Source organism: Capra hircus, chromosome 1, assembly GCF_001704415.2.
Source record: "Capra hircus breed San Clemente chromosome 1, ASM170441v1, whole genome shotgun sequence".
NCBI lineage: Eukaryota > Metazoa > Chordata > Mammalia > Artiodactyla > Bovidae > Capra > Capra hircus.
The window spans coordinates 131,759,817-131,773,230 of NC_030808.1; the positions used below are offsets into that span (position 1 = coordinate 131,759,817).

At 46.8% G+C, this 13,414-nt stretch overlaps 1 protein-coding gene across 2 annotated transcripts in view; it reads right to left on the minus strand.

Moving 5' to 3' along the window:
* IL20RB (interleukin 20 receptor subunit beta) overlaps window positions 8,024–13,414 on the minus strand; it is a 36,540-nt gene continuing 31,149 nt past the window's right edge. The window contains exon 7 of one of the 2 annotated variants that reach the window (XM_005675529.3): window positions 8,024–8,441. In XM_005675529.3, coding sequence (XP_005675586.1) covers window positions 8,334–8,441 — 108 coding nt within the window. In that variant the 3' untranslated portion in view covers window positions 8,024–8,333. The remainder of the gene's footprint in view (window positions 8,442–13,414) is intronic. The other variant, XM_013966126.2, reaches the window with a different exon arrangement.

Consider the following 13,414-nt stretch of genomic DNA (forward strand, 5'->3'; position numbering starts at 1 on the left):
CTCTCCTGCCAAGCATGGGGTGCACTCATCTCTGTTCTCACATGAGTCTTGAGGCCCACCCTATGGACAGTATACCCAGTACCTTCTACCCTTGAGCTACGTTTCACCAGCCCACACAGTAGGCTTATTCTTCATTATTAGTCACAAAGATTGATTGATTCACTGATTTATTGTGTGTGTGTATGTGTGTATGTGTGTATGTGTGTGAATTTCATCAATCACTCTCCTGTGGAGGTTACAGAGAGGATTTGATGTGTGCTCACTCCACCATTTTGATCAAGGTCTTCCAGGCACGTCTCAGACGCTACTGAGCTAGACAAGCAAGAAGCGTGCCCCAGGGATTCCCCTGGTGGTCCAGTGGTTAAGAGTCTGACTTCCACTGCACAGGACTCAGGTTTGATCCCTGGTCAGGGAACTGGGATCCCACTTGCAACAGGGCAACTGGGCCAGTGTGCAGCAGCTGCTGAGCCAGTGCTCTAGAGCCTGCCTGCCACAACTAGAGAACCTGCATGCTGCAACTAAGACCCGACACATTCACATAAATAAACATTTTTTTTTTAAAGTAGACACATGTCCCAGACCCAGTCACTGATGCCAAGCAGGGCCTTGTGGGACTCCTGGGCATGATGGCATTTTTGTTCTCTAGTCCTTGTAGCCAAGACTCCAGACTCCATGACCTTCTCTGAGTTCCAAAGGGCAGAACAGTTGCTAATCAAAGGAGAAGCAGCAATGAAACCACCTGAGGCAGAAACTCATCAATATTAGGAGAGGACTACCCAAGACCCTGCTGCTGCTGCGGCTGCTAAGTCGCTTCAGTCATATCCGACTCTGTGTGACCCCACAGACAGCAGCCTACCAGGCTCCCCCATCCCTGGGATTCTCCAGGCAAGAACACTGGAGTGGGTTGCCATTTCCTTCTGCAATGCATGAAAGTGAAAAGTGAAAGTGAAGTCACTCAGTCGTGTCCAACTCTTTGTGACTCCATGGACTGCAGCCTCCCAGGCTCCTCTGTCCATGGGATTTTCCAGGCAAGAGTACTGGAGTGGAATACCATTGCCTTCTCCTAGGATCCTGCACATACCTTAATCTTGTCAGCAACCCACCCTTTTGGAACTGCAGAAGAAAAGAATATACGTGCTAAGTCACTTCAGTCATGCCCAGCTCTTGGCAACCCCCTGGACTATAGCCTGCTAGGCTCCTCTGTACGTGGGATTATCCAGGCAAGAATACTGGAGTGGGTTGCCATGCCCTCTCCAGAGGATCTTCCCAACCCAGGGACTGAACCCACATCTCTTAGGTCTCCTGCGTTGGCAGGCAGATTCTTTACCACTAGTGCCTCCTGGTACTGTCTGGATCCTCATCACAATCTCCTGCCTGACTATATAACCTTTCCCTACTCACCAGGATGGGGGGCACAGTTCTTGAAGCACTAGCTTCTGGTTTTTCCCCTTTACCTGGCCAAGTAATAAAGCCACTCTTTCTTTCTCTTCCATAACTGTCTCCATATTCTTTTTGGCATTAGTGCGCAGAGAGCCAAGGTTTTGGCAACAATCTCAGTCTTCACAGAGTGGTCGGGCCCATTTCCAAAGTGGGAACACTTTCCCTCAGTGATAGGAGGAGTTTTCTTATTAGTGACTAAAGCAGAAATCTTATCCTCTCCTGTCCTGTCCCACCGAGAAGAGTGGTCACTTCCTCATGGGAGCTGACACAGGGCAGGCCGGAGCAGGGTCCTGGAGAGCCACAGTTCCAGAGGCCTCCCCAAGCCCTCCTCCTCATGTAAGAAACTTGGGTGGGTGGGGAGGGGGCATTCAGATAAAATCTCAGGTGCAAACGCTGATAACAGGAGGTCAGCCTGCTCCTCCTTCAGACTCAATGAGCTCTCGGCCTCCAGCGTGTTGCTCACTGGGCTTCTGCTCCCTCCAGGGGCAGCACCTTCAGCCCAGCTTGGCCTTGGATGATCCCCCCAAGTCTTGAAGCTCTAACAACCAAGCAGGGTAAGAGTGGAAAGGAGAGGGGTGTGAGTGCTGCCCACTGGGGTAGGTGGGAAGTGCAGACCCAAGCCCTGCCCCACCTCCAACACCGCACCCATCTCTAGGGCCTGGGCTTTTGGCTTTTAGGCAACACATTTAGAACCACACCTCAGACCCAAACTTCTTATCAGTTCTTCAACCTGAAGGTCGTCTTTGCCAACCCCAAGTTAAAATTCTCCTTCAGAGTTTAAAACTTTGTTAGAAAAGGAAGTAGAGAGAAAAAGGAAGGAAAGAGGGAGGGGAAGGAAAGAGGGAGGGGAAGGAAAGGCGAGAAAGAGGGGAAGTAGGTATAAAGGAAGGAAAGGCAGGAGGGAAAAAGAGAGGAAAAGAGGAGGGATAAAGGAGGCAAATCCCTTTCTCAGACAAAGAGATTATGTCATAAATTAAAACTGAGCTGCTTACAGGTACCCATATTAAAATTTTAGCATCTACTTGCTGCCATCTGCTAAATTAAAACTCCTCACTTGAAATACATAATTCTTCCACCCCACTGGCCCTCCATAACCTAGGTTTAAGTGTGTTAGTTGCTCAGCCAGGGCTGACTCTTTGCAACCTCATGGACTATAGCCCACAGACTCCTCTGTCTATGGAATTCTCCAGGTAAGAATACGGAATAGGTAGCCATTCCCTTCTCCAGGGATCTTCCCAACCCAGAGAGTGTACCCAGGTCTCCCACATTGCTGGCAGATTCTTTACCACCTGAGCTACCAGAGAAGCCCCACCTAGGCTTAACCTGAGGGCTATTTCATTTTGGCCTGTTTCTAAGTGCAAGATTCCAAAGTCTTCAGTGAAACAGGGCATCACCTGGGAAAGCCCTTCAGTGTGGGTAATGTAGGTGGGATGGCATCAAGGGTCCCCCGCTCTGGGGTGTGATCTCCTAAGGCTAGAAACCGGTAATAACATCAGTAGACAGTTCGGCAGAAGACTTACTGTCATGTCCAGGAAATTTGGAGATATGTGGCCACCTTGTAGATGGGTGATTTGAAAGCACAGGAGCAAATGTAGAGGTTACTTCGGTTTACACAGGCACTAATTTTTTTCAACAGTCAGGTTTTTTAAGGTTGTTTGTTAAAATTTCCCCAGTGGGCTCCATTGGAGGGACTGGGGACACGAACCTCCTCCCATAGGAGAGTTTTCCTTTGGCTTTGGGGGCTTTTTGCAGGTGCCTGACAAGACGTCTCAGGTTTTCCTCCAGGGCCCTTCAGGGGGTTTTACTGCTGCTCCTGCGCTGCTGGCCCCTCACTGAAGGAGGCAGAAGGGGCTCTGTCTTCCCTCCTGTTCCCACCTGTGTGTGCTCCCACCTCCAGGGAAGATAGATTTTTCTGGGCTTTTTTGTTTGATCCTTGAGGACCTGACAGCCAGCAAGAGAAAACTGTAATTTGGGTTCACCTCTTGTGTGCCAGTTCCAGATGTCACAGTCTGGGTGCCAAAATGGTTTAACATGACTCCCCTGTCATGGACACAAACCCCACCACCACCACCCAAAAAAGTCAGTTAAACCCTGAGATAGGTTATAGAACACAGGAGAAAATATCAAAAACTGTTTTTTAAAGAGGTAGGGAAGGGCAGCACAGAGGAAAGACTGGTAGCCAGAGGCCTGAGGCAGAGGCCAAGGTCCAGCCAGGAGGGAGGGCCACAGGAGCACTGAGCAGAGCGCTTCTGAGCACGAGTGAGGATATGGTGTCTGCTAAATTCTAAATCCACTGATGATGGTGGAGGCTTGCCAGGGACCAAGCCCATGGAAGTTCTGCAGTTTTCATTCTAGGAAATTTGCCTGAGTTTTCCTTTTCTCTCTCCAGAAAGCCCAGGGCACTTTCAGGCGAATGGGAACAAAAGAAGGAATTTCCAGCACTCAACACAAGGTGGCGCCAGACACCGTGGACGTGATGCGCTCCCCACTTCAGGTGGGCTCAGAAGCTGGTCCCTAAAGGGACCCAGTCAGGCCAGATTCCAAGGAAACTGAGAACGCTGAGCACCCACAGGAAGTTAGCCAAAGGAAAAAACAGGGCGCACAGAAAAATAAGAAAAATTATCTAAGAGATGGGGAAGGGTAGCACAGAAGCTAGACAGTCTGTAAAAGGAACTTAAAAAAGAGCTTTGCCAGGGAATCCCTGGAAAGACAGGAGATGGGCAAGTGCAGAGACAGGAAGGGGAGGCTGTTGCAGGCATTCAGCAGGTCATGGCCTGGGCCAGGGAAGGGTGGGGGAGAAGAACGCCTTCTGACTGGTGTAGCTACATTTACCAGTTTACATTTACAGGTATGCTTCTTAGACACAGTGAGTCAACAAGCCCCATAGGATTCAATAACAAGACTCAGTAGAAATACATTTTATTCATCTTCTTTGAGAATTCATTGTATTAACATTTGCTCTTTTCGTGTACAGTTATGGACCCATGACTGCAAATGTGGTCTGCCCATTGATATCAGCCAGTATTCGCCTTTTGATGTTCACATTGTCCCAACTTTGGCTGAGGCAAACTTACCTCTCTTAGACTGATTCCTTGCATAATTTTGAATGACCCACCTATTTAAAGCTTTTTGCTTCTGGCGCAACAAGGTATAAATGTCCTGGCATTATTATCTTGCTCATTTCCACCCCAGACCAGGTATGGAATCAGACATTGCTCCAAGAAACCCTGGCTCCTTTTGAGAGAAAAATAGCAAAAAAAAAAAAAAAAGGCAAAATATAGGGTACTATAGGGTACATTGCAACTAGGCCACTTCGGTGGCAAAAAGCCCAAAAGGAAATCTACTTCTAATGTAATGTTTTATAAAGGCATGAGTTCATATGGATAGACTCAATTCAGTTCCAGTAGTACACTGCTGCTGCTGCTGCTGCTAAGTCACTTCAGTCGTGTCCGACTCTGTGCGACCCCAGAGACGGCAGCCCACCAGGCTCTCCCGTCCCTGGGATTCTCCAGGCAAGAACACTGGAGTGGGTTGCCATTTCCTTCTCCAATACATAAAAGTGACAAGTGAAAATAAAGTCACTCAGTCGTGTCCAACCCTCAGCGACCCCATGGACTGCAGCCCACCAGGCTCCTCCGTCCATGGGATTTTCCAGGCAAGAGTAGTGGAGTGGGGTGCCATTGCCTTCTCCACCAGTAGTACACTGCTCCTACTGAAATTATTGAGTGTACCATTGACCTTCCCTTTCACTAATCCTGAAATCTAGTTTCCTGTCCAAATAACATAATTATTTACTTGCTGTGACAACTTAAGAGAATAGTTTAAAAAAAAATACACTGTCAGTACAAACAGTAGAAATACTGAGTGAAGTTTCTGTTTGAGGCTGCACACTCCTAAGGACTTGTTGCCAAACCATTTACTCTAAAGTCACACTTAATCTGAGCTTCCCCAGTGGCTCAGCAGTAAAGATTCCACCCACAATGTGGGAACTGTGGGTTCTAATTCCTGGGTCAGAAAGATCCCCTGGAGGAGGACATGGCAACACACTCCAGTATTCTTGCCTGGAGAATCCCATGGACAGAGCAGCCTGGAGAGCTACAGTCCATAGGGTTGTGTTGAATGCTACAGTCCATAGGGCCCTGCACTTCAGGACACGGCTGACATGAGTTAGCACACACACGCGCTTAGTCCCCCACACTGTGGAAGGACTTAACTAGCATTGTGGTTCTTCTGTTTCCATTTATTTTCATTTAGAGGAAGCTGCAATCTGCCCTCAGTCCACCCCTCCATTTTCTGCTCCATCTTGTCATCTTCCCATAGGACTTACACACTCCCAATATTCTAGATAACTCACCTAATAATGATAAACACTGTTATTATTTTACTATTATTCCTCCCCCCGGCCCCACCATCCAAAGGTAAGCCTCAGAGAATCAGGATTTTGTTCCTTGGACCCTGGTAGCATCTGAAGGCAGGACTAAGAAAAAAGTGCTTGACTGTGGGGTCAGGGGTGTCCGCTCGTTGGGCATCATCAAGGACTGTGAGAGATGGTCAGTATTCCTGTTGTAGTTACTAATCACATCCCTTTCACTCATTGAAGAATCCGGGTGATAGGGGCAAATCAATCGGAGGAGAGGCCAGGGAGTCAAAATACCAGTATTCCAGGGCAGAGGGAATGGCCAGCCATGGGGGAGGGCTCCCCTCTACTCTCAAGGACCAGCTAAATGTTTGGTGCGTGGTCAGGCTTCCATAAATGATTCTGGGGACATGGGAGGACAATGGGATAATTGAGGGAAATGTCTGGATACCTGTATAAACCTGCAAGGTGGATGGGCAAGGGAACTAGCTGTGAGAGGGATGCAAGCAGAGGGAAGTCAGGGGTCATTCCTGAGTTCTGGGTCTGGACAGGTGACAGGGCAACTGTGGCTCGAGGGTAGAGGGCAGAGGAGAAGAAGGAGGGGGTCATGACTGGTGGAGTAGTAGTCTTTATTCCTGCAAACTGAAAATATGGTTCCAGTTTAGAAAGAAAGAAAGTGAAAGTGAAGTCGCTCAGTCGTGTTCGACTCTTTGTGACCCCATGGACTGTAGCCTAGCTGGCTCCTCCATCCATCCATGGGATTTTCCAGGCAAGAGTACTGGAGTGGGTTGCCATTTGCACACTCCAAACTGGAGTGGGATTCCAGTTTGGCCAAAGGTAAACTGAACATATACTCTTCATAAAAGAATCAAACAATGCAGAACCATACACAATGGTACAAAAGAATCAAACAATGCAGAACCATACACAATGGTACAAAAGAATCAGACAATGCAGAACCATACACAATGGTACAAAAGAATCAAACAATGCAGAACCATACACAATGGTACAAAAGAGAAGCTCTCCAGTGATCTTGTCTTAGAGAGAGCCCCTCCTCTGGCCCCTAGAAACCCCTGCCCAGGTGGAGAGAGGGCTGGGGGCCTCTGCCTTATAGGGGAAACACCTGGCTGAAGCAGTTAGATTGTCTCCACCTCAAGGCTGGCTGGAAGGGGCCCAGGAAGTGGGGGTGGAAACAAACCAGCTCAGAGGCTCCAGAGCTGGGAAGGGTGGGGTCTATGATGGGAGACCAGGCTTTGCCCAACAATTGCTTCAGCCTTCAAAAGACTCCCCCTCCATCCCTTCTCTGACCCTGACTCTTCCTCACCTGGTGGGCGAGAGGGTCAGGAAGAGGCTTCAGTCATGGGTCCAGGACGAACATGCTGGGAGAAGTAAGGACACCCTGAGGGGCTATCTTAAAAGAGTTCCCCAAGGGATTTTCCGTAGTGTGAGGTCCCAGGAATAGCCAAGAGCACCTTGCCTCAGTCAGAGCCCCCGTGCAGCCAGACACTGTCTCCCAGTCTACCCCCGCTCCATCCCCGACCTGGGCTTACCCCCAGCATCCTAACCAAAGGTGGCCTTCATGCAGCCTGGACCCAAGGTTGATGATGTAACTCGAACCCTAAGGACCACTGTTTTGGAAGAAACCAAAATGAGTCCCCAAGGTGACCTCTTTCTATTTTTCATGCCGTACTGTAACAACTCCACAGGAAAAAGGAGCACAGAAAACATTACGCTTACGATCGACAGCCTTCTGCAGTCTCATCTCATCATACACACTCATTTCAGCTGCTGTCCTCAGCGTACACACCCTATTCATCCTGCACAGCATTTCACAGGTCAGCAGCGTCCACGCACAGCCCATTTTCAGTGGGGCTGTAGTCTCCCTCTAGGCCACAGATCTTATTGCTGGCTGAGCCATTCAGTCACCTCTGCACAGGGGGGCTACAGTCCATAGAGTCACAAAGAGTCAGACACGACTGAAGTGACTTAGCCCACATGCATGCAGAGGCATTTGGCTTGAAGTGAAATCAACCTCGTTGTACACACTCTTCTTTTCGTCTTCAAAGTGTCCTCCAGGAAAGTGGCCATTGCTTGTGTAGTCTCTGATCATCCCTGTTACACATGGACCTGCTGCTCTTCAGAAAAGCAGAACTAATCACAACACACAATGTTGCCAATTTCCCGACAGCTCTGCAAGTGGCAGAGAGATAATATAGATATATATATACACACATACGGTTTAATGGTCAAGTAGTTAACCATTGTACAGATGAGAAAACTGAGGGGCAGAGAGACTAAGTCATTTCCCCCCAAGGTCATCCTGCTAGTAGATGGCAGAGATCCAGTGTTGGAGGTCACATCCCCTGACCCCCTCTTAGCACTCCATCAGCCATACCACCCTGCCTCTGACAGCTGCTTCTAGACGTGGACATGGCAGCCTCTTCTCTTGTCTTTTGTCCTTGAACGAAAGGAAGTGCAGCCTTTCCCCTCGTGGTTTCTGCATCCTGCAGCCCAGATTTCTCGGCTTCATCTGCTAGATACAGGCCTTGAGGAGCTCCTCAGAAGAGAGCCCTGAAGTCACACAGGCTTCTACCTCTTCTTTTCTGCAGCTGATTAACTTCTGGGGTGAATTTGTTATTTTCTGAAAGACAATTTTCATTCATATTCATTAGGTTAATAGTCATAGTCAGAGTTGAAGAGAATATCACCAAAAATCCCAACTATATGACTCATTAACTTTCTAGCAGGAAAAAAAGCCCGAAGAGACTTCCCTAGTGGTCCAGCAGTTAACAATCTGCCTTCCAATGCAGGGGACACAGGTTCAGTCCCTGATCAGGGAAGTAAGATTTCATATGCCTCAGAGCCACTAAGCCCATGCCTCACGACTACCGAACCCACACACTCTGGAATGAGCCACAGTTAGTGAGTCTCTGAGCCACAACAAAGATCCCACATACTGCAACCAAGACCCAATGCAGTCAAATAAATAAACTTAAAAAAAAATAGACAATTCTAACCCCTAGAGCATGGGCTTGCCATTTTACTGAGATCATCTCCCAGGTTACTGACTAGTGGATCTCTTGGTGCCCTGCCTCCTCAGGGACCCTGCCCCACAAAAGTCCAGCATGTAGTGCTGGTTCCAAAAATCTAGCCTTCTTCCACCAGAGAGCTCTGAGAATAGTGACCTGGTCCAAGGCGCTCTACAAACAGCACCAGCACGGTGTCCGCTCCAGGGATGGTGCTCCATAAACAGAAGTCCCTCCCTACTCATGTTTCACTTTCTTGCCATCTTCTCCCAGTGAGCCCAATACATCATCATGCTGCTGCTGCTGCTAAGTTGCTTCAGTCATGTCTGACTCTGTGCGACCCCATAGATGGCAGCCCACCAACTCCCCCATCCCTGGGACTCTCCAGGCAAGAACACTGGAGTGGGTTGCCATTTCCCTCTCCAATGCATGAAACTGAAAAGTGAAAGCGAAGTCGCTCAGTTGTGTCCCTCTCTTCGTGACCCCATGGACTGCAGCCTACAAGGCTCCTTTGTCCATGGGATTTTCCAGGCAAGAGTACTGGAGTGGGGTGCCATTTCCTACATTATCATAACTGATGGTAAAAATTCAGGTATCTTCCTTTCAGGGTAACTCTCTCCACTGTTGCTAACTCAGTCACTTCCAACAGACTCACTCGACTCTTAAACAGCTTCTCCTGAAGCTCTGCTCATCATTACTCTGAAGAGTGGCACATGGGCACAGACAGGTAGGCACCAATGATTTCCTCCACACCAGTGCCCAGGAGACAACAGCTTCATCAAGTCAGTTGCTCTGGATCTTGTTTGTAAAGAAGTGGCTTCAGGGCTCGGCAAATGATGGGCAAGGACAGTGTACAAGCAGGGCTCACCAAACAGGATGTCAGTGTGGAGCCCGCCATCAATTCACACTGATGGTCCACTCATTCTCAGGACGCTGGCTACCTACATCTGCAGTGCTTATACCTGATGGTTTCTTAAACTCCACAGCAGCGCTGTCCAGCGGAATGTACTGGGAGCTACATGTGCAATTAAAAATCCTCTAGTAGCACATTTTATAAACTAAAAAGAAATAGGTAAAATTAATTTTAATAATACACTTTATTTTTAATGTTATTTCAATATATAATCAATAGAAAATATTAATAAACTATTTTACACTCTCCTTGTACTGCCTTCCAAATCTATTGTGTATTTTATAGTTACAGACTATCTCAATTTGGACCAGTCACATTTCAAGTGCTTAATAATCACATACGCTAGCAGCTACTGTTTTGGACAGTGTAGTTCTAGAATGTTAAAGTGAATCGGCATAATCTCAGAATTTCAGAAGGTACTAAACTGTCATCCCATAGGTTAGAACAAACTTTCAAGCAAGGTTTAGCTTATATATATATATAAGCTTATATATATATATAAACTTGAATTTATATATAAACTTATATATATAGGTTTATAAGGTACAAAACTGTCATCCCATAGGTTAGAACAAACTTTCAAGCAAGGTTTAGCTTATATATATATAAACTTGAATCTATATTTATATATATATAAACTTGAATTAGTTCTTAATGCTCAAAAATCAGGAGATTTATTATAAAGTCTGGATTTCTGGTTTCTCATTTCAAGCGTGGAGCCCAGGGAGCAGCAGCTCACATCTCCTCTTGGTAGCCTGCTTGAGCTGAGAAGCAGATGCTTTCTTTAGTTGGGCCATGTGCGCCTTGGTCCCCATATCCATCTCTCCCTATTAAGTCACATTTACTGCACTGAACACTTTTTGTTTTTTCTGGGCCCTTGTTTTCTTCTGTATCTCTCTGGACCCCCAAGGCATCTGAGTTCACAAACTTCACTTTCTTTTTTTGTTTTTAACATTTTTTTTTTGTATTGGGGTATAGTCGATTATTATTCATGCCTGGAGAATCCCACGGACACAGGAGCCTTTGGGCTATAGGGTCACAACGAGTTGGACATGACTGAAGTGACTTAGCACAGCGCATAGCCAATTAACAATGTTGTGATAGCTTCTGGTGGACAGCAAAGGAACTCAGCCATACATATATATTTATCCATTCTCCCCCAAACTCCCCTCTTATTCAGGCTGCCACGTAACATTCAGTGGAGTTCCATGTGCTACACAGTAGGTCCTTGTCAGTTATCCATTTTAAATATAGCAGTGTGTACCCGTCCATCCCAAACTCCATAAGTATCACATCCCCCTGGCAACCATAAGTTCATTCTTTAAGTCCCTGAGTCTGTTTCTGTTCACAGACTCTACTTTCTGTGAAGCACACAAAGTCCATTGAAGCATATCTCAATTTGGAGATGACTAACTAAAAAGCCTCTTAGTGAAAGTGAAAGAGGAGAGTGAAAAAGTTGGCTTAAAGCTCAACATTCAGAAAACGAAGATCATGGCATCTGGTCCCATCACTTCATGGGAAATAGATGGGGAAACAGTGGAAACAGCGTCAGACTTTATTTTTGGGGGGTTCCAAAATCACTGCAGATGGTGACTGCAGCCATAAATTAAAAGACACTTACTCCTTGGAAGAAAAGTTATGACCAACCTAGACAGCATATTCAAAACCAGAGACATTACTTTGCCAACAAAGGTCTGTCTAGTCAAGGCTATGGTTTTTCCAGTAGTCATGTATGGATGTGAGAGTTGGACTGTGAAGAAAGCTGAGCGCTGAAGAACTGATGCTTTTGAACTGTGGTGTTGGAGAAGACTCTTGAGAGTCCCTTGGAATGCAAGGAGATCCAACCAGTCCATTCTGAAGGAGATCAGCCCTGGGATTTCTTTGGAAGGAATGATGCTGAGGCTGAAACTCCAATACTTTGGCCACCTCATGCGAAGAGTTGACTCATTGGAAAAGACCCTGATGCTGGGAAGGATTGGGAGCAGGAGGAGAAAGGGACGACAGAGGATAAGATGGTTGGATGGTATCACCGACTCGATGGACATGAGTTTGAGTGAACTCCGGGAGTTGGTGATGGACAGGGAGCCCTGGCGTGCTGCAGTTCATGGGGTCGCAAAGAGTCGGACATGACTGAGCGACTGAAGTGAACTGAGCTGAGCTTGGGGCCGTCTTGATGTTTGCTACCCACATTTACAGTGGAATGTGACAGCAAGAAGAGAAAGAATAAAGTGAGTCACAGAAGAAAACTAAGACCTTTAGCACCAAAGCCTCCATCTCCATGAAGCAATTATGGATAAAAGACAAGGAAAACACATTATATTTTAAAATAGGGAACACACACCGAGCAGTCTTAATATAATTCTCCTTTCATATATACTTTTGCTTTAGACTGTTCCTTCGTAATATAAACTTGAATGGAAAGAAAAGACATTCTTAATGGTATATTTCAAAGTGCAACCATCACCAACTGTAAAATTACAGATGTAGACATGAAATGTTTAATCCAAACAGATAAAACACTTACAAGCTCAATAGGACTTGTTGAAGCTTCTCAAGGATTTCCACTTGGTAATTTTCCATGGTTTAATTGGAAAGATGCATGGATTTTGCAAGGTTGGCTGGAAGCTGCTTTTTAATAGTTTGGAGGATTATCTATGACTAAGGCCAATGCTGAAGTGCAGCTGCTGCTGCTGCTGCTGCTGGTAAGTCGCTTCAGTCATGTCTGACTCTATGCGACCCCATAGACGGCAGCCCACCAACTCCCCCCTCCCTGGGATTCTCCAGGCAAGAACACTGGAGTGGGTTCATGCATTTCCTTCTCCAATGCATGAAAGTGAAAAGTGAAAGTGAAGTCGCTCAGTCGTGTCTGACTCCTAGCGACCCCATGGACTGCAGCCCACCAGGCTCCTCCATCCATGGGATTTTCCAGGCAAGAGTACTGGAGTGGGTTGTCATTGCCTTCTCCAGAAGTGCAGCTAGCCTGTACTAAAGCTGAGGCTGAGGATGAGGAGAGATGGCAGTGGAGGTGTGCAGCTCCAGAACTTGTTTGGGGTTTGATGGACCCTAGCGATCTATTTCTCACACAGCACTGCGGGAAATGCATATACTCAGAGAAATTGTCCACATTAAAATCTGGGGGAAAACAGAATAGAAATTAAAAGCCTTATGGAAAGGAATGCATGTAGGAAGACACTGGAACGATGTAGGAAGGATGGAGAGGGGAACAGAGGAGCAAAAGGGGGTCAAGGATCATGGCCTTTATCTTCCATGGACCAAGGTGGACATTCTCTCACAGAATCTCTTGTCTCTGGTCTCATCTCAGTTGCTTGGATTTTCCCTGGACTGAAAGGAGATCAAATCAGTCAATCCTAAAGGAAATCAACCCTGAATATTCATTGGAAGGACTGATGTAGAAGCTGAAACTCCAATACTTTGGCCACCTGATGTGAAGAGCTGACTCATTGGAAAAGACCCTGATGCTGGGAAAGATTGAAGGCAGAAGGCGAAGGGGGCAGCAGAGGATGAAACAATTAGATAGCATTACTGATTGAATGGACATGAATTTGAGCAAACTCCAGGAGATAGTGGTGGACAGAGGAGCCTGGCATGCTGCAGTCCCTGGGGTGGCAAAGAGTTGGAAACGACTTAGAGACTGAACAACAACAAGAACAGAAT